General features: G+C 41.0%; 2 protein-coding genes across 6 annotated transcripts; both read right to left on the bottom strand.

Moving 5' to 3' along the window:
* Positions 1-1,076: 1,076 nt before the first annotated feature.
* Positions 1,077-8,884, bottom strand: LOC115205268 (START domain-containing protein 10). The gene is made up of 6 exons (XM_029771058.1): positions 8,470-8,884; positions 7,096-7,243; positions 6,489-6,592; positions 4,250-4,367; positions 4,050-4,102; positions 1,077-2,870 (listed from the first exon to the last, which is right to left on the bottom strand). Exons 1-6 carry the CDS (start codon positions 8,656-8,658, stop codon positions 2,655-2,657), a joined length of 828 nt encoding a protein of 275 aa, XP_029626918.1. The 5' UTR covers positions 8,659-8,884; the 3' UTR covers positions 1,077-2,654.
* A 1,275-nt stretch (positions 8,885-10,159) lies between these two features.
* On the bottom strand, positions 10,160-18,029 carry LOC115205270 (ras-related protein Rab-6B). Of its 5 annotated transcripts, none has more exons than XM_029771062.1 (8): positions 17,776-18,029; positions 16,808-16,866; positions 15,777-15,830; positions 14,624-14,729; positions 14,036-14,147; positions 13,091-13,184; positions 12,400-12,466; positions 10,160-12,174 (listed from the first exon to the last, which is right to left on the bottom strand). In XM_029771062.1, the coding sequence occupies exons 1-8, from the start codon at positions 17,852-17,854 to the stop codon at positions 12,110-12,112; spliced, it is 636 nt and encodes a 211-aa protein (XP_029626922.1). In that variant the 5' UTR covers positions 17,855-18,029; the 3' UTR covers positions 10,160-12,109. The 5 variants fall into 5 exon arrangements, 4 of the variants coding, with proteins under 4 accessions (XP_029626922.1, XP_029626921.1, XP_029626920.1 ...); XM_029771061.1 differs by lacking the exon at positions 13,091-13,184 and adding an exon at positions 13,531-13,624 and having other exon boundaries at positions 17,776-18,027; XM_029771060.1 differs by lacking the exon at positions 14,624-14,729 and adding an exon at positions 15,313-15,418 and having other exon boundaries at positions 17,776-18,026.
* Positions 18,030-20,561: the final 2,532 nt, after the last annotated feature.

A 20,561-nucleotide genomic window follows, 5' to 3' on the forward strand; every position in this document is an offset into this window, starting at 1 on the left:
TAGGCGTCTCACAGTACGGACATTGCAATTTATTGCCCTGGCCACATCTGCAGTCCTCATGCCTCCTTGCAGCATGCCTAAGGCACGTTCACGCAGATGAGCAGGGACCCTGGGCATCTTTCTTTTGGTGTTTTTCAGAGTCAGTAGAAAGGCCTCTTTAGTGTTCTATGTTTTCATAATTGTGACCTTAATTGCCTACCGTCTGTTAGTGTCTTAACGACCGTTCCACAGGTGCATGGTCATTAATTGTTCATGGTTCATTGAACAAGCATGGTAAACAGTGTTTAAACCCTTTACAATGAAGATCTGTGAAGTTATTTGGATTTTTATGAAATATCTTTGAAAGACAGGGTCCTGAAAAAGGGACGTTTCTTTTTTTGCTGAGTTTATAGACATATACACGCTTCGGAAAGTATTCAGACCCCTTGACTTTTTCCACATTTTACGTTAGCCTTATTCTATAATTACATAGTTTAAAAAAAAATTGTTGCATGTTGCATTTATATTTTTGTTCAGTGTGTGTATACACAGTTTAATGATATTCAAAAAACCGTTATAATGGACTGAGGACCTGATAATGCCTTGATACTGTGTAAAAGATTAATTACATTTAATATGAAATGTTTTGATTATCTAAGATAAAAATTTTCCAGACTAACTATTACACAAAAAAACTGTAGAACTATTATTACCTAACTTAAATTATATTTGACCTAACGTGTCGACTATTAAGGTGCCAACATCCTTCATTCAACTATGGCGACACCATAATCTCATATAAATTAATACTTGCCTTGTATGAAGCTCAATACATTAAACAAAATCACATTGTTCCCTGTGCCGTAGTTTATGGTCCATCACTTATAAAATGTCAGCACGGAATGAGTTCCACATCTGTTTTAACATGTCAAAATAGATTAGATAGTGTGAATAAATCACTCGTCCATTAATGACCCTAAAGATGGAGTCAGGATAGTAGAACCTGTTTTCACTGTGTCTATCTTCTGTCCTGTGACCCACTTCACAGATCATGCTCTCGTAAAACACTAAATAAAACACGTATCAACTCTCAAGCCTTGTTATAACTTTATTTGATATTCTGTGACACATTTGGTTTCCTCTTTCAATGAAAGCATCATTACATGGTTACAGAAGCTTAATCTGGGCTAAATCAGGTCATGTTAGTTAAATCAGGTTGGGGCGGCAGGTAGCCTAGTGGTTAGAGCATTGGGCCAGTAACCGGAAGGTTGCTAGATCGAATCCCCGAGCTGACAAGGTAAAAAAAAAAAAAGGTAATGTAGACTAAATCAGGTCATGTAGGTTAAGTCAGGTCATGTAGGTTAAATCAGGTCATGTAGGTTAAATCAGGTCATGCTCCACAGGCAACTACAATATGATCCCTGAAACCCCAACACCCTCCCTTCCTGAGAAAAACAGGTATTGCTCCAGTGACACCACAGTAGATTAACTTGTTGCTCCACTTTGAGTTTCTGTTTTGGGGGGGTTGACTGACTGTCACAGACATCCTGGCTGTCCCAGCAAAACACTGTAATTACACACACATACACGTGAACCTTATCTGAGGTTTATGAAGAAAAAAAAACGACTTTACAATCATTTGTCTTCAAAGTCAAGTTCAAGAGCTGTATGCAAGGCTAACTTCAGGATCCTTGCTTGCCCTGTCATGACATTACTTATCAGGAACTTTATGAAAATAAATACACTTTAAAAGGGGTAAGATCTATGGTGATTCTTCAGGTAATATCACAAACCAAAAAATCCTACAAGTCACTGTGTACATTTGTTAAAATACTAAGTGTGATATTTTGCTAAACATATTTCAATTTAATTAAGTCACCATTGGATCCTATATTCAGTGCCTACAGTAAGACCAAAGCATACATACCAAGGGTATATAACCAGCAATGGAATGAATTCCATTGTCTCCCTCCCAGATTGCACAAACTTTCAATAAATACCAATAGAATGACAAGGCAATTTCTGTCTATCCGTACTCATGGTTTCCAGTCAAAAAGACAATAGTGAAATACAATGTAGCTCAAGAAACAAATATTCCATCAAATAGAAAAGTAAAAAAACATCATACACAAATACATATTTTCACATGAATTTATACTCAGGAAATCAAAACAGCAAATCCTGGCTTTTCTTTAACTTGTTTCTGAATTATTCCAAACCTCATATCAAATTGTATAAAAAACTATGAAGCATTGCTGGTAATATAAAATACCTGATGCTGCCGTTTCTAAAAGTAGCTGTACATAACAACCAAGTCCTTCTAGCACCTCTGCCAGTGCATTGTCTGGAGTTGGCACAGTTCGTTGTCAAGAACTGGCTGTATTATCAGTTCAGGCAGTGGGGAAGAAACAGAATTTCCACTCGTTGGTATGTTGTTCAGCTCCATAAGGCCAAACAGATGTAAACAGTTCATTCTCGCATCCTCCATAGAGGCATAAACTGTGATTTATAAGGCAAAAACTGGATAAGTACAAAATAAATTGGGGGTGGATCTTAAAACTTTAAAGATTGGGATCATGTGCTATGGAGAGGTTGAGGACTTGAGTCTTTAGGTCTGCGTGAGCTTGTCCATCCATCCTCTCTTGTCTAGGCTTCATCCCCTCTGACAGATGTGCTCAGCTGCTGTCCTCTGCTTTGTTACTCTCCTGAATGTCCAGCTGGGAGCTCTCGTCTACGTTCTCCAGAGAGTCTGCCCGCTGGACGGTCAGCTCGGCCGGGTCCATCATGGGCAGGGTGCTTTGCTCTGGGTACAACCAGGGCTTCTGATCTGGAGAGTTCTGCTCTTTCCACTCTGGGTAACTCTGGCCTGCCTTGTGCACACACTTCAGAACCTGCAGGGAGAGAGGAGTGCGTCAGAGAACGAGAGCTGAGTCTCAGCCTAGTTTTTCCCCTTCACTTCATTTTTTTACAGTTCTGCCCTGAGTCATATGCATGTACAGTCCTTCAGAAAATATTCACACCTCCCAAACCCTTGACTTTTTCCACTTGTTGTGTTACAGCCTGGATTTAAAATGGATTAAATTGAGATTTTGTGTCACTAGCCTACACACAATACCCCATAATGTCAAAGTGGAATTATGTTTTTAGAAATGTTTACAAATGAATTCAAAGTGAAAAGCTGAAATGTCTTGAGTCAATAAGTATTCAATTGTTATGGAGGATGGATCAACAGCATTGTAGTTACTCCACAATACTAATGTAATTGACAGAGTGAAAAGAAGGAAACCTGTACAGAATACAAATATTCCAAAACAGCCATCCTGTTTGCAATAAGGCACTAAAGTAAAACAGCTAAAAAACATGGCAAAGAAATTAACTTCATGTCCTGAATACAAAGTGTTATGTGTGGGGCAAATCCAACAACATATCAACTGAGTACCACTCTTAAAAAATGTACATTTAATCCATTTTCAAATTAGACTGTAACAACATGTGTGGAAAAGCCAAGGGGTGTGAATACTTTCTGAAGGCACTGTACATAATGTAATGATATTACAATGAGCGTAAGTGGGGTGCAATTTAAGATGAGCAGCTAGCTGTTAATCATTAATCATCAGGTTTCCATTCAATCACAGCTATGAGCCACACACACAGTCTTGGTTTCGCACACAAAGACACACCTTGCCCTGCATAGTTTCACGCTGCACATGCTATGAAACCAGAAGAACAAGTTCTACAGGGCTGCTGAGAGTCATTTTCTCTTCCTGAGAGACTTAAAAAAAACAAAAAAAACAGAGCTGGACTGGACCTTCCAGTGGGTTGTTATGGTTACCATGGTGATTTAAGAGACTTGAAACCCACACTCAATATTCTTAGATGGCAAGTTTTACTACCTAGTTCAGGACAAGAATTACCACCGTGACCCGCACAAACACACAGAGGTATTGGCTGATTGTTGGCTGATTGTATAACTGTTAAAAACCAGTTATAACTCTGTCGTCAAACAGAATTTAGCTACAGAATTTAGCTGAAGGAAGATTAGTAACAATGTTGGCTGATATTATTCATACCCTGGGAGCCAGAACCTGAGACGCTTTGTTCACCACCCACTTTGGAAGAGAACCTGAAATACAGAATAAACCAAATAATCAATATTCACAGCAACTCTTGGTACCTGTAGTGTAACATAGCCTGTATTAAATATCTTTCAATAAGGAAAAGACAACTGAAGCATAGGATCTGAAGATGGTCTGTGGACGGTGGGTCTCACCTTTGGGGTCAGCCTGTGAGAGGTAGGTAAAGGAGCAGCTATTGGGTCCTGTGGCCTTCACCAGGTAGCCAGTCAGGAGGGAGATGGCTCTCACAAGGTCCTTTTTGGGAGGATATTTCTGTGACGGAAGAAATAAGAACCAAATCAGCTGAGATTCTGGGCGTATGTAGACCGATGTAACATTCAGTACCTATTAGTAACAATGTTACATTGCAATAAAACCATTATTTCTTCATCCACATTAGAACCACCTCATCTTGTTAAATATACACAAGGTGGTTCTGTTATATGACTCATCTACAGTGTCTTTCAAAATAATTCAGACCCTTTGGATTTCTTCAGATTTTATTGTGTTACAAAGTAGGATTACAATGAATTTAATTCTTTTTTTTCTGGCAACAATCTACACAAGATACTCTGTAATGTCAAAGTGGAAGAACAATTTATATATTTTTGTTAAGATTCATAAAAATGTAATAAATAATATATAGTCTTTGTATAAGTTTTCAGCTCCTGAGTCCATACATGTTGGCAATAATTAGAGCTGTGAGTCTTCTTGGGTAAGTCTCTAAGAGCATTGCAGACCTGGATTGTGCAATATTTGCCCATTAATGTTTTCAAAATTCTTCATGCTCTGTCAAGATGTTAGGGATCATTGCTAGACAGCAATTTTGACGTCTTGCCATAGGGTTAAATCTGCTTGAAATACTATCAGTCCCGAGACCCCAGCAAAATTCAGCTTTTCATTTTTTCTGACATTCATTTATCTGCATGCCCAGCCCTTATATTTAGCTTCACATTGAAGTGTTTTACCATTTTCTTTTCAGGACAACCAGGTCTACAGGTAGAACATACAACTATTTGACATGAACAGTTGCATTCAAAAAAAGTTCTGCAAAAGCAAAAATTGGATAAAAATAAATGTATGTGAATGTTGTAAGTACAGAAATTGTTTGCTCAGTGGGAAATGAATATCCAACTAGTCAGTGACAACTGTGCTGAGTTTGTGACAGCAACTATGTGAGTTTATTACAGTAGTGTAGACGCTATGTCCTGGGATTTCCTATGATCTTCTATGTAGAAGAACCCCTTAGCTTCTAATGACTTGTGTAGCTTGTGAGGGTCATAGAGCAAAATATGCGTGTTCGTGAGTCTCAGCTTTTCAGAAATACTGTAGCTTTAATACTTTGTAGCTCAAACCATTCTGACTCTACAGACGTTTTTGTAAAAAAGACCCAGCCCTGGCCCCCTTCGAGATCAGCCCTTGTAGGCTTTGCATTTAGGCCAAAAAGTGTATTCCTTTGCCGTGTTTGTTTGCAGTATTACTTTAGTGCCTTGTTCCATACAGGATTCATGTCTTGGAACATTTTTTATTCTCTATATTTGTATTCTTCTTTTCACTCTGTCATTTAGGTCATTATTGTGGAGTCACTACAGTGCTGTTGATCCATCTTCAGTTCTCTCCCATCACGGCCATTGAACTCTGTAGCTGTTTAAAATCCCCAATGGCCTCATGGTAACATCCCTGAGCAGTTTCCTTCCTGTGCTGCAGCTCAGTTCAGAAGGACGACTGTATCTTTGTTGTGTCTGGGTGGTTTAATACATCATCCACAGCATAATTATTAACTTGACCATGCTTAAAGACATATTCAATGTCTGATTTGCTATTGTTACCCATCTACCAATCACTGCCCTTCTTAATGATGCTTTCGAAAAGCTCCCTGGTCTTTGTACTTGAATCTGTGCTCGATATTCAATACTTGACTGAGGGACCTTACAGATGTAGTATTTATGGGGGCAGAGGAATGCTTAATCATTTAAAAATCACGTCAACCCTATTATTTCACAGAGTGAGTCCATGTAACTGTTTATGTGATTTGTTAAGCCAAATGTTCCGCCTGAAATAATTTAGGCTTGCCTAAACAAAGAGGCTGAATACTTATGCAATGACTATATTCGAGTCTTTTTTTTCTCAAATGTTTCTTAAACTTTGACATGAAAGTATTTTATGTATATTGTCAACAACAACAAAAAAGACAATTAAATCCATTTGAATCCCACTTTGTAACAATAAAATGTGAAGAAATCCAAGGAGTCTGAATACTTTTTCAAGGGCCTGTATGAGGACTATAACTGCCATTGAACTATAGGAATGGTAGAGCGGAGACAGACTACTGGATGGTTGCTAAGAGCCAGAGAGTCTACAGACCGAGGAGGTGAAAGTGCATGGCATACGTACCAGGTGTTTGACTGAGTAGTTAACGATCACGTACTCGTCGTCCGTCACCTGCCACGAACGCAGCGTCACCACATCTCTGTTCATCAGTGGCTTCGGACATAGCCCTGAAAACCAAAATGGACAACAACAAATGAAAAACTACTTGAGAGCTTTCCTACAAACACCCCCCCCCGTCATGGTAACCAAAGATTCCGAAGACCTACAATGGCAGCAACTGCACTCTCGTGTTGACTACAAATACACTCTAAAAGCAGCTCCCTCATGCCTTATCTGAACTCCTGAGGGCAGAATAAGAAGTGCACTACAACTGCTGATGGAACCAATGCAATATAGTGTAATGGAAGTCAGTGAGAGAGGAGGCAATGGAAACAGAGACGCAGTGGAGGGGCACCATGGAGAAATGGGTTCCTCAAAGCAATGGGACAGTGGAAGGAATGTAAATAAAATACTTTACACCAGATTTACTGCACATTTTCACCTGTGGTCATCTTTGAACCACAAACGTTTAGTAAATTTGACCCGTCAGGTTTTTGCACTGTAAAGAAAGAGACAACAACAGAGGAATGTGGAATAGCACTTTTAACTCAAGCAAATAAGAGGCACGCACATGAGTAGTAGCCCACATCAGCGTTAGGGGAGAGACGGGCAATGTCAAAGCTCTCCAACATGGTGGGGTCCCACTTTTTGCGATACAGGCCATCATGAAGGACGTCGTACATGGTGGCGGCTGACACATCTTTTATGGTCATTCTGCACTGAAATCCAAACAGCAAAAGAGAGCATTGAAGTAAATTGATTATTGAAGTAATACAATAAATTAATTCCATCTCAAGATCAGGTCTTATCTGTTGAGTACTCACTACAATAAAACATGACACCAGATAAACCAATGGTCATGGAAAACTGGAAACCCCTAGGTGTTCTTGTAACAATGCCGCCACACAAAAACAAAAAGGGTTGTGGTGGAAATGTGTAACAGAAAACTTGTGTTACGCTGTCTCCAAGGGACATTGAAATGTCAAAAGACTACTTAGCGCAGGGCTCTTCAACCCTGTTTCTGGAGAGCTACCCTCCTGAAAGGTTTTCGCTCCAACCCCTGCTGTAACTAACCGTATTCAGCTCATCAACCGGCTAATTATTAGAATCAGGTGCGCTAGATTAGGGTTGGATCAAAAACCTACAAGACGGCAGCTCTCCAGGAACAGGGGTGGGGAGCCCCGATAGAGATACATTGGAAAAAGTCAGGCAAAGGACAGGAATGGGTAAAAGTTAGTCCTTTAATGCAATGTCTATTGCTCTATTCAGACTATGGGATTCATAATAGAAAACAGGATATGCCCCTATTTTGTTAATATAGTTGACTATATATAGTTGACTGGAACGAATTGCAAAAATCACTGAAGTTGGAGACTTATATCTCCCCCACTAACTTTAAGCGTCAGCTGTCAGAGCAGCTTACCGATCGCTGCAGCTGTACACAGCCCATCTGTAAATTGCCCATCCAACCAACTACCTACCTCATCCCCATATTTGTTTTTCTGCTCTTTTGCACACCAGTATTTCTACTTGCACATCCTCATCTGCACATATATCACTCCAGTGTAAATTGCTAAATTGTAATTACTTCACCACTATCAGCCTATTTATTGCCTTACCTCCTTACTTCATTTGCACACACTGTATACAGATTTTTCTATTGTGTCATTGACTGTATGTTTGTTTATCCCATGTGTAACTCTGTGTTGCTGTTTTTGTCACACTGCTTTGCTTTATCTTGGCCAGGTCGCAGTTGTAAATGAGAACTTGTTCTCAACTGGCCTACCTGGTTAAATAAAGGTGAAAATAATATATATAGAACATATTTTGGTCAAACAACTCAACTGATCCATGACCATATACTGTTTAGTGTTACAGTGCAAAAACATTAGGCTACACTACTGTGTATCAAATCGACAGATAAGTCAAGCCAAAGTGTCCTCACCTTTATCTTGTGAACTTTAGGGATGTTTTTGTTTCCTTGAGGGGATGATGCTACAGGGGCCACCTCGACCCAGACCTCCATTCCGTTCTTGTCATATTTACTGTACCAGTTGTCCGTTGACAAGGCTTGTCTTCTGAAGTCTGCGAAGACTGCCTCGTCTGGTATAATTCCCGAAAGAATTCGAGACATAATAACGTTCTGAATGAACGGGAAAAATGGTAACTACTTAACAAGCAGTAAAACAAGTGCGAAAGGCAACGCTAGTAAAGTCACTGAATTAATGTTGTGTATCCAGTCGGATCCTCCTGCCTCCAAAATGCTATTCTATTATGACAGTGAGATCAAACCCAATATACTCACTATTTATCATATCAAGTTAGACTGGATTTTTGTGTTGGATTCCTGACCCACCCAGCTTCCAGCCGAAAGTAATGCAGAACAACTCTTCACGTCACTGCTTCCGGAATTCACACAGGTATCCTACTGGAATCTATTCTGGTCTACACAGTGCACACCTAGGTTTGGAATGAGAACAACTACTCCTAGCTTGTTTTAGCTCAACTTGGCTGACATTGGGAATGATGGTATCCCTAGATTTAATTCGTACATAAAGTCCAGGGCCCGGTTTCCCAAAATCATATTAAGGCTACGTCAATCGTTATAACCTTGGTAGGAGCATCGTTAAATCTCCGAGCTGTTTCCCAAAACCATCGTTACTAAAGTGGTTCTTGAAAACGCTCGTTATTTACCGAGCACCCGTTGAACACCCAAGTACGTCGTTAGATGCTTTTTTGCCCTTCCGCGACACTTCATACACAGATTTCCGCAAAACATATAATCAAGATGTTTATGTATTTTGTGCTGACAACTTCAGAAGGAACGTGACAACTACAATGTTGGCCATTTCTTTGCATAACACGGGAAGGATATAAAGACGCTTCAAATGAAAACCGAGATTACTGTATTAAAATATAAATAGGCCATAGTTTAGGCTACATAGATCTATATATTTCAATGATATTTAAAATCAGACATGTTAATTCAATTAAGTTTTATTTAGCTATTTGTACACTTCTGTCAAATTTTTTGCTTCGATATATTATTCATAATGTGTAACGTGCGCAATGTGATAAATCTTGATTTTGGTAATTAATTATTGCTGGGTATTAGAATAAGCCACCTCAGTAGTTGTAGCCATAGGTGATATCTCGGAATAATTATAACGTTCAGGTGAAAACGAAAACTGAGAACGCTGATCCTATCAGTCATAAATAGTTTATGCTTGGCCAATATGTCACTCTCAAAGTCTAAATACTGTATATTGTAAATGCACAATATCTTATGCAAAAATAAACTGTCCTCCTGGCACAGAAACGGTCACGTTGTTGGTTGCAATTATCACTAATGCATTGTGGATTACATGACAAGGCCCATACATCTATGACAAAAGGCAACATTCCATTCATTAGGGCCAATAACCTTTGAAATGTAATACTATATTACATGGATAAAAAAGAAAGAGGTCAAATAAGATATTTTAAAGACCACTGACAAATAACAAATCTGACATTCTTCATTTTGTAGGAACGAAGTTACAAATGAAAATGTCTAAAGTAATGTGTATGCAAAGGTAGGCTTATCCTATTAATAATAATATTCATAAAAATAATTTGCAAGAAGCTTGGAACAATTTTGGTGAAATACCTTTACTTCGTGTGATACACTTTAACTATCCTTTTTTTTTTTTTACAGCAGAGTAATACTAACAGTACATTATTATTCACAAAAACGTTGCTAAACACTAGTAGACATATTTCAACTGGACAGACACTTCAGAAAAGCACAGAGCTGAGTATTCAGTCAGCGACAGGTAATATAATTAACTATTAAGCTAAAGGTTGTTCGATGTAATTAAATACTTATCTACATTTGTTTAAACATTTTACAATGTTTACATTTTCAAACAATCTACAGCTATTGGTGTGTGGTGGTGAGGATGGGACATTTTTGACTGTGGTTATTTGGTTTGTGTGTATGCCACTGTGTGTACGTGTTAAAGGACAGGGGTGGAGTGATGCCTTTTCTGTACCTAAATCCACTGACTATACACACTGCAGGGAGTCAACATCATCAGTGTGACCGTGGTGACTTGAGACGAAACAACCAGGCTTGGCTTTTGTTTTGAAATTCAGCATCCAAGCAGAGACATGGAAATAAATAAAACACTAACTTCCACGTGCGTGCCAGCAACTGTAATTGTGTATACAATGTATACAATGCGATTTTACGGTTGCTTGTGTTAAATAAATTTAAAAAACAGTGATACACAGGCAATAGCAATAAAAAATTATCTTCACTGCACTTGTTTTTTTACAGCAAGGGTGTTAGGAAGCGTTAGCTGTATCTGAGGATCAACTATGTAAACTGCTCTACAAAACAACTACCGAAGCCAGAGGCCCGTCAGCAGGCCTCTCGATCTTCACAATATCGGGACTCGATTCAGTGCACAACGTTGGTGAACAAACATGCAAGGCATCTGTGTTCTTAACCGTCTATAAATCCTGCATGATGAGCACGCTGTTCCTGCAAGTGTGATGAAAACAATACAATATATATCAATTGGAGGGTGAGTAGGAGACTTCGTATGGGCCAAGTGACATGTTTCCATCTAGTGTGTAAAAGGGTTGACACCTGCTCATTCCATAGCCCCACACATGGACTTTAAACACCTTCTCTCCTCAGACACAAGGAGATGTTAGTATGCGGGTAGATAACTGAGGAAAGTTCCTCTGACAGAGCGGCTATAGTTTCAAAGTGTACATCAGTAGATTTAAGTTAGTATTTTCCAGTACAATGAATTTGGGATTATGTCCCTTTTCTAAAAATGCATACCCTTGTTTCCTATCGGGTTGGCTACATGTACTTTCTGAAGCATCCACCTGGAAAACCTGCCAAATGAACAAACCAGCCGCCATTGAAATCTTCAGTCGACTAACTACAGTAATCCTAAATGAAGTTATTTGGCTGTTCTTGCCCTTAAAAAATGTCCCTTATTCATTAGGCTTAAATTAATAGATTTGAGCCAACAATGATTCCAAATAATGTTCATCAAGTTTAGAGGGGAACATTTTTGCAACGAAGTACTTCAAAAAATCATGGGAATCAGTAACAGACACTTTGTTGATCACGTATATAGAATACTGTAGCTGACCCACTCCAGACTCTCCATTGGAAATAAAAGCAAAGAAGCAAAAAGGGACTGAGACCTTTCATAGTCACTTAAATAATCTCAAACAATATCACTTTACAACAATAAGTGTGATGGCACTGATGCTCCAAAAAGTGTAATAACCCAGGAGCAGTTGTCAGTCGGCAATCCTAGATAATGCCATGCAGTTGGATGACAATCTGATCATAGTCAGCATTTAACCTATTCTGTGTTTTTGACAGTTTTACCTTTAATATTATCTTTAGATGATCTGTTTAAATACAGAGTAATAGCACATCCACACAGTTACTCTGAAAAATCACTGAGTCGAAAGAGCAGCCGATGGCAGTGAGCCATGGGTGGGGAGAGTGGCCACTGAGAGACAAGCTGTTGGTGGGGAAGAGGCAGGTCAGGTGGGGGTTTAGGTGTTTACTAGCAGGAGCAGCTGCTCTCCGTCACAGCCATCTCCGGCGGCTTCTCCAGTTTGATATCGATCACTGAGAGAGGAGGTGCTTAAGGAATATTCTTCATTAGTCATTTCATGCATCATAAACATTTTTGGGGGAATTTGAAGAATATTATGCAAGTTTAACTAAATTAAAACCATAAGCAACAGATAACATTACAGACACTGAAGCATTTCTGGAGTGTTGATTACATGTTGAGCTCAAACACGCTCCAAACCATTCTGCCTCGGGGATAACCCTTTTGTGAAAAGATACTGTCCTCTTTGCTCTTCTCTGGTGTGTTATCCATCCCAGGTAGGGCTGCGGCAACACGGCGAAACAGCTGAGGAATCACAAGAAAGGAATCAGTGTAGCAAAACAGCCGTACCACACAGTGCATCAATAATGTTAATGTTGACCACATAACAGTGACGGCCTAGATGGTAAGTCAATATTTATAAGAGCTAATTTCATGTAATATATATATATATATATATATATATATATATATATATATATATAAAGTATATTTGTACATGGGGCTACACACATCTGACAAAACTGATCCTGATATTTATTACACATTCATCTTGGAAGATGTCTCAATAACACGTTAAGAGTTGTTAACTTGCGTCAAAAATGGTCATGTGATTATTTAGATTCTATGCCCATTCAATAGGCCTGTTGATGGCTCCATGCCAAACAGTGAGAAACACAAGCAGACATTTTGTGGAACGAGGCAAAATAAGAGAAAAACCCAACATGGAGCCAGACAGTGCAGTACAATTGATGCCGAAGCGTTCTAAAGCAATGGACATGAACAACACCTGAGCACTGAGGTGAATCACAATGCAGAGAGGACAGGCCACGAGGATTCAAGTGAAAAGAGAAGGGAAAAGTAGAAGTTGTGAAAGTAGTCTAGGAGGGCAGATTGGGCTGGACTATCCTGAGTGAACAGAAGCTCTACCTGTTTGACATTGTAGCCAGTCTTTGCGCTGGTTTCAATGAACATGACATTCAGTTCCTTAGCTCTCTGCTCGCCCTCCTCCGTGGTGATCTGTCTGCTCAGGCCACAGCCGAGATGGAGGGATAGACAGACATGAAAGAGGACAGGCCGAGAGGGAAAGGGGGAGATGGAGAGAAAACGGAGAGCTCAGAATTTTTGGTTAGAAAGAGAGAGGGTTAGTTTGGTCATGCCTCTGAGAGACAAACGGATAGGAGAGGGAGCAGCTTTGCTGAGAAAAGATGAAACAGCTTGACACGCAATAAAGGGAATCCAAAGTCACTTGGTCCACATTAAACATCTAATCCATGTAGTACATGACAAATGACTCTTCCTAAGGGGGGAGCATAATGAGCAGTTCTGGAGGCTGTTTGTACACCTGCTGGTGGTAACTGGACACCCACCTGTTTGACGTTATAACCAGCCTTGGCACTGGTCTCTATGTACATCACATTGAGTTCACGAGCTTTCCTTTCTGCAGTCTCTACAGACACTTGTCTGCCATGGTCCCAGGGGGAGGGACAGGAGGGGAGGGTGGTGTCAGGGGGTTGGGAGTGGACACCAAATCAAAGCGACATGGGGAGACACCGGGGAGAGGGAACAAAAAAATGTTGATAAAACCAAAATTTGACAAACAAAAAAAAGGTTTAACCAAATAGTAAGCAGGGTGAACATGGAGTAAAGTTCAATAGATCAAAAACTGAAAACACTTGAAAATGAATGTTATGCCCAATATACTCATATCTAAATAAGATGGGATGCCAAATACAGTCGAGGGAGGAGGAACCAGGTTGAGACAGTGTTCACACATACAACAGTTGTCAAATAGGTCAATATCCAGTTCAGGGACCACATTGCCATTTACCACCCCAGCAACTGCTCTCCACACACAGACACACCACCATGTACCTTTTATCAGCCAGGTCTGTTTTGTTTCCCACAAGCATGATAATGACATCACTTCCTCTCTCTGTTCTGACATCATCAATCCACTTTGAGGTTTGTTGGAATGAATTGAGGTCTGAGGGGAAGAATAGTAGCAATTCAGAATGCATACAGAGTGAGCATGATCACTTTAAATATCTTATGAGGGTTGAACTCCGAGTGAAGGGGATATGAACACATTAGATACATTTGCAAATCAGAACAGTCATTGCTCATCATTGAAAGTACAGTTGATTTCAGTGGAGGAGTGAACGCACAGTAGCCAGGTGTTAGTAAGCAAAAGTAAACGGTAAGTTAAGTTTAAGCACATAAAGGAATAATAGTCCCCACACCACTGTTAATACAAGGGAAAACTCCCTAACCTCCATGAAGTTGCATCATTAAAGTCCCTACATGGCGACACTAAATGCCTCCAATAATAGCAACACTACTCATACATTAGAAGCTGTTGAGGTTTGCTACTGTGTTGACAGCATCCTTCCCAATGTAATGTCCCAGTTGACCCTGCCCCCCTACCCCCCTTACAGTGATGAGAGCAGAGCTCTAACTCACTGGTGATGTCATAAACCACCACAGCGATGGTGGAGTCGCGGATGTAGCTGGGAATGAGACTACGGAAACGCTCCTGTCCAGCAGTGTCCCAGAGCTGGAGTCGGACCTGGGGAGTGGGACGGAGGAGAAGGAAACGGGACAGACGGAAAGGGAAAATGGAAAAGAGGAACGACATAAAATAGTTGCAAAGAGAACATCAAGGCAGCAGTGGCGAAAATGCTCATGCATCCTGGAATAGGAAAAAGCTTTCCCATGTAGCTAGCAGATGACCTGTTCCCAATGTTGACGCTTTTTAGTTACCTAGTATAGATGGCAAATGTTCCAAATCAATGCTTTTGTAGCAAGGAAAGCATTTCCCCCATTCCTTAGACAAGCCCCTTTAGGGACAACATTTCCACAAGCACAATCACCACTGGATGTACTGAGAGGTCTACCACTCCACTCCTATTTGGAACCATTGCACCAACAATGTCATTTATAATATCTACTGACTTTAGGGTTGCACAAAATTCTCAGACAATGGAAGCCCTGAAGCACCAGGAGGCTATTTTCTGATCTGATTACTCACTGAGCGCAAGTCGGGTTCAACTCATTACTACAGTCCAGTGACGTTGCCAAGCTGCGGAAATGCTGTTTGCCCTGTTCTCCCCTTCCGTCCACTGAGGGAAAGGCAGGGAGGTGATACCTACTTGCTATGTCATAAACCACCACAGCAGCAGCTGAGTCTCTGATGTAGCTGGGGATGAGACTGCGGAACCGCTCCTGCCCGGCCGTATCCCACAGCTGGAGCCGAATCTGTGGCCAACCACACAAACCAAGGAGCGGACACAGTTCGAAACCCAGCCATGGGGATGGAGGGGAGGGGTGGACAGAGACAAAAACGTATGATGATGGAACTAAAAACAGAATCATGGCAGGAAAGAAAACATGGGCTAAATGAAAACTGATAATGAAACTGCAACTCATAGTGCATCTACGTCCATGCTTTAAACAAGCAGTCTAGTCAGGATTAGATAAAAAGGAGACTACCTAAGCCCCTTTTTGACAGTGGCTTGGAGGGGGATATGCAATGATTACATATGGGCACAAACTCAAGGGACATGTGAAATGGTTTCAAGTGATGCAGATTATATAGAAGCCAAGTGGTACTTACCGTACGATCTTCCAGATACATCGTTTTCGATAAAAAGTCTATGCCAATTGTTGCCTGCAAGACAAAAAAACATTCTCCTCAGATATCACTGACAAACTGCATGTCTGTACTACATTCAACAATAAGCCAAAGAAAAGTATGGCCTTGTGTCCTTGTTTCCCCCCACAGTTTTGTAGCAGATTGTATGCAAGCTATAGTCAGGTTACAAAAAATAGAACATGGCTCTCATAGGCAGACATTTCCACCAAGCAAAACAACCCAAAGCTCAGAGTGGTGTGGATGCCAACGAATGTTACCCTTTTTTTCTCTCTCTGAGGACCTGAGCCCTAGGACCATGCCTCAGGACTACCTGGCCTGATGACTCCTTGCTGTCCCCAGTCCACCTGGTGGTGGTGCTGCTTCTCCAGTTTCAACTGTTCTGCCTGCAGCTATGGAACCATTACCTGTTCACCGGACATGCTACCTTGTCCCAGACCTGCTGTTTTAAACTCTAGAGACAGCAGGTGCAGTAGAGATACTCTGAATGATCGGCTATGAAAAGCCAACTGACATTTACTCCTGAGGTGCTGACCTGTTGCACCCTCTACAACCACTGTGATTATTATCTGACCCTGCTGGTCATCTATGAACATCATGGCCATGTTCTGTTATAATCTCCACCCGGCACAGCCAGAAGAGGACTGGCCACCCCTCATAGCCTGGTTCCTCTCTAGGTTTCTGCCTTTCTAAGGAGTTTTTCCTAGCCACCGTGCTTCTACACCTGCATTGCTTGCTGTTTGGGGTTTTAGGCTGGGTTTCTGTACAACAGCTGATGTAAGAAGGGCTTTATAAATACATTTGATTGAAATTTGATTGATATGTTAGTTGGGGCGGCAGAGTAGCCTAGTGGTTAAAGCGTTGGACTAGTAACCGCATGGTTGCAAGTTCAAATCCCCGAGCTGACAAGGTACAAATCTGTCTTTCTGCCCACTGTTCCTATAAATAAACATGCAATGAATTACCAGTACTGTACTTGAAATAAGATAATGTACCTGATAGGTGTTGTCAAAGCTGTCATACATAAACCTGGTGATAAGCGATGTCTTTCCCACTGTAAAGACAGAACATTTCATTTACATTTTCTAAATTCTGCATGATCCTCTACAACTGTAATTCGTGAGGAAAAGAAATAAAACGTACCTTTAAAAAAAAATCATTTAGCTATTTAAAACACAATACTGACAGTGATAATATATGTGATTATATTGTTTATTTCCATGATAAATCGAAAAACTAGGTTCTGGAGTACTGACCCACGCTGAGCTGGCAAAGGGTGGAGCCACGAATGGAGGCGATAACTAGCTAACGTTAGCTAGCTAAAATGGCCCGGAAAATCGATACACCGTTTTGGGGCTATACAAATCTGAATTAATATTTGTTTGAGGAAATAATATAGCATATGTCTGGTTTATTTCTCTGAATGTTGACGTTTGTCACGGGAAATGGCCAAGGTTGAATAAACGGCTCAGTGAATTAGCAAGCTAGCTAGCTCAACTGGCTCCCCTCTGACAGACGTGGCTTAGCAAACTGACTCCACCCACACAAGCTGAAGTTAGATATCAAGTAAACAGAAAAACATTCACATCAAATGGAAAGAATGTAACTTCAACTCGTGAATGACACCGACAGTTCAGTATCTTAACGTTAGTTAGTTAAGGGATATGCATGACCAGATATATTACCAAGCTAACGTTAGCTAGTACTTAAATTAGCTAGCTAGCTTTATCCTCCAACATCTTTGGCAACATGATCTCAAGCAACCCATTTTTGCTGATTCAATGGGATAACGCTAGCTAGTAAGCAAGTTCCCTTGGCTAAAATATAGCTAACTAACATAAGGCGTCGTTTAGCATAATCTTTCTGTTTCGGCCTGGCTAGCTAACAACTAGGCTAACGTCAGCTAGCGGTACTCTCACCAAAACAAATACTTACATGCTCTGCTGAAAAGACCTCCACTTACCACTTTGTTCGCCTAAGAATACGAGCTTGAATTTCCGCAGGGGGTTGCCAAACTCTCCACCGCCGGTCGTGGTCGACATCTTTATTAAACGATAAATAACAGCTAGCTATATTGCCAATGTCCTATGCTGTCTCGACGGGAAAGAGACACAGGGTAGTATATCGATAGCCTAGCTTTTGTTGCGTTCTGTGTGTATGCTAGCTCTGTATGTGAAATTGTGACGCGCGAGCTAGCACCCCCTGACGGACAGACTACGAGTACCAAAAAGTGCAGGGGGCGCGTTCCAAACACTTAAAAGACACACCCTTTCCCCTCAGCCCTCAAATTAAGTGGACACTTCTGATGACGTTTCATGACGTCGGACGAGTTGACACTTGCAGGGCAACGGGCGAGGGAAGAAATAATTAATTTCAAATGGATCTCTCTTGCCTGGAAATGTGTCACTCGTTCATCCCATGGTTGTGTTTTCAGTCATCATGGAAGTGTTGTGTGCCTTATATGCGCTACAGTCAATTATGATTGCATTTCATATCTTGGCTAAAAGAGAGCTCACAAAATGAGTTAATGTCAGTTTCGCTATATTAAATACACGCTTAATCATGTGGACAAGTATCCTGCCTCTATTGTACTGTGTTTTGGAGAAAATGGGGGTCGTGTTAGCAGTAACTGCATAAAGTTACTGTGAAACCAAGTTAAATACAAGCCATTTTTCTCATTTCCACGCTATGAGCAGTTACTGCCTTTTTGCTTGGTAGGGCAGCATAGTCCCTGTGCCCAAGAACAACAGTGGTAGGCCTGATCACCGACAACAATGAGACAGCCTATAGGGAGGAGGTCAGAGACCTGGCAGTGTGGTGCCAGGACAACAACCGCTCCCTCAACGTGATCAAGACAAAGGAGATGATTGTGGACAACAGGAAAAGGAGTGCCGAGCACGCCCCATTCTCATTGACAGGGCTGTAGTGGAGCAGGTTGAAAGCTTCAAGTTCCTTGGTGTCCACATCACCAACAAACTATCATGGTCTAAACACACTAAGACAGTCGTGAAGAGGTCACAACAAAACCTATTCCCCCTCAAGAGACTGAAAAGATTCGGCATGGGTCCTCAGATCCTCAAAAGGTTCTACAGCTGCACCATAGAGAGCATGCTGACTGGTTGCATCACTGCCTGGTATGGCAACTGCTCGGCCTCCGACCACAAGGCACTACAAAGGGTAGTGCGTACGGCCATGTACATCACTGGTGCCAAGCTTCCTGCCATCCAGGACCTCTATACCAGGCGGTGTCAGAGGAAGACTCCATCCACCCTAGTCATAGACTGTTCTCCAAAAGGCTTCTTAACAGCTTCTACCCCCAAGCCATAAGACTCCTGAACACCTAATCGAAAGGCTACCCAGATCCCGCTTTTACGCTGCTGCTACTCTCTGTTTATTATCTGTGCATAGTCACTTTAACTCTACGTACATGTACATATTACCTCAATTACCTCAATTAACCGGTGCCCCTGCACATTGACTCTGTACCGGTACCCCCTGTATATAGCTTCGCTATTGTTATTTTACTGCTTCTGTTTAATTATTTGTTACTTTTATTTAAAATGTTTACTTAACACTTATTTTTTCTTCACTTCTTAAAGCATTGTTGGTTAAGGGCTTGTAAGTAAGGATTTCACTGTAAGGTCTACACCTGTTGTATTCGGCGCATGTGACAAATACCATTTGATTTGATTTGATTTGATCCGCAGACATCGAATGTTAGCCATCCTACTATATCAGGTAAATGGAAAAGGACAATGTATAAGAGTGATGTCAGGGAAAGATATGTGCGCAAGTTGATGTTTCCAAAAGCTAACCAAACAAAAACATCATTACTTTTATATACGTGTTTGAGTCGTCATGTGCATTAGTAGCACAATTTTACATTCATTTTTACTTACACTTGTATGGTGACTTCTCCATATTAACGTTGGTTTTAAGTTTTGGCTAACTTTTCTTAGCGGATGTACAATCATCGCGAATTGAATTATGGGGAGTTTCAGGCCTGGAGTGAACATAATTGTACACTCGCAAACTGGATCAAAAACTAGGGCTGAGCGGCTTACGTTGCCAACTTCCCTTGCTTGCCTAATCATTTGGACCAACAAAAAAATGGCCGCGGGGATTCCCCCAAGGGCATAAGGCGATTGTAAGTGGAGGAGTGTGTGTCTTTTATGAGTTTGAAACGCAGCCCAATGGACAAGTCTTCTTATTTGATAAGGTTTAACGGTGGTTGGCATCCGATAAACTTTGCATTACCGCCACCTACTAGACTGGAGTATCACCTTATACTTTGCTTAAAAAAAATATTTAGGAAAATCAACAAATCCCCTATCATCTAACCCTACACTCACAAAATAAACCACCACCCTAGTCCACTATTTAATTATATCTAGTCCTACATCAGGCCAACAGCCAACAGACACCACCACTCAACACACCCTGTAACTCTTCTGACGTCAAGTCTCGTACACCCAAATATCTCTGCAGCTGCCACTACAACCTCAATTTCCGGAGACTTACGTTCCGTCCCTGCAATACAGTTGACAACCATTGCTGTAAATGCAAAAAATCCAATCTTACTGAAGCATATATCACTTGTTGGCCTATCACTCTGGACTGGTACAGATCTACTACTCACACCACTCCTCTCAGGATCCCTCCCCTTGAGCCATCTTCCTATATTTTCTTCACTGACTCAGCATATGGCAACTTCTGCACTACTATAACCCTGGAAACCTCAACCTGCCT

The sequence above is a fragment of the Salmo trutta genome, chromosome 13 (genome assembly GCF_901001165.1).
Source record: "Salmo trutta chromosome 13, fSalTru1.1, whole genome shotgun sequence".
Lineage (NCBI taxonomy): Eukaryota > Metazoa > Chordata > Actinopteri > Salmoniformes > Salmonidae > Salmo > Salmo trutta.

Bases quoted from the DNA above. Each gene is read 5' to 3' on its own strand.
- LOC115205270 (XM_029771062.1), bottom strand. From the start codon at position 17,854: ATGTCGACCACGACCGGCGGTGGAGAGTTTGGCAACCCCCTGCGGAAA. The intron at 14,148-14,623 runs GTGAGTTAGAGC...TCTTCCCCTCAG, and splicing joins GGTGGTTTATGACATCACCA to ACCTCAATTCATTCCAACAA. The intron at 12,175-12,399 runs GTATCTTTTCAC...CTCCTCTCTCAG, and splicing joins AGAGAAGAGCAAAGAGGACA to TGATCGATATCAAACTGGAG.
- LOC115205268 (XM_029771058.1), bottom strand. From the start codon at position 8,658: ATGTCTCGAATTCTTTCGGGAATTATACCAGACGAGGCAGTCTTCGCA. The intron at 6,593-7,095 runs GTGCGTGCCTCT...TTTGGTTTTCAG, and splicing joins TGATGTGGGCTACTACTCAT to GGCTATGTCCGAAGCCACTG. The intron at 2,871-4,049 runs GTATGAATAATA...CTCTCCCTGCAG, and splicing joins CTCAGGTTCTGGCTCCCAGG to GTTCTGAAGTGTGTGCACAA.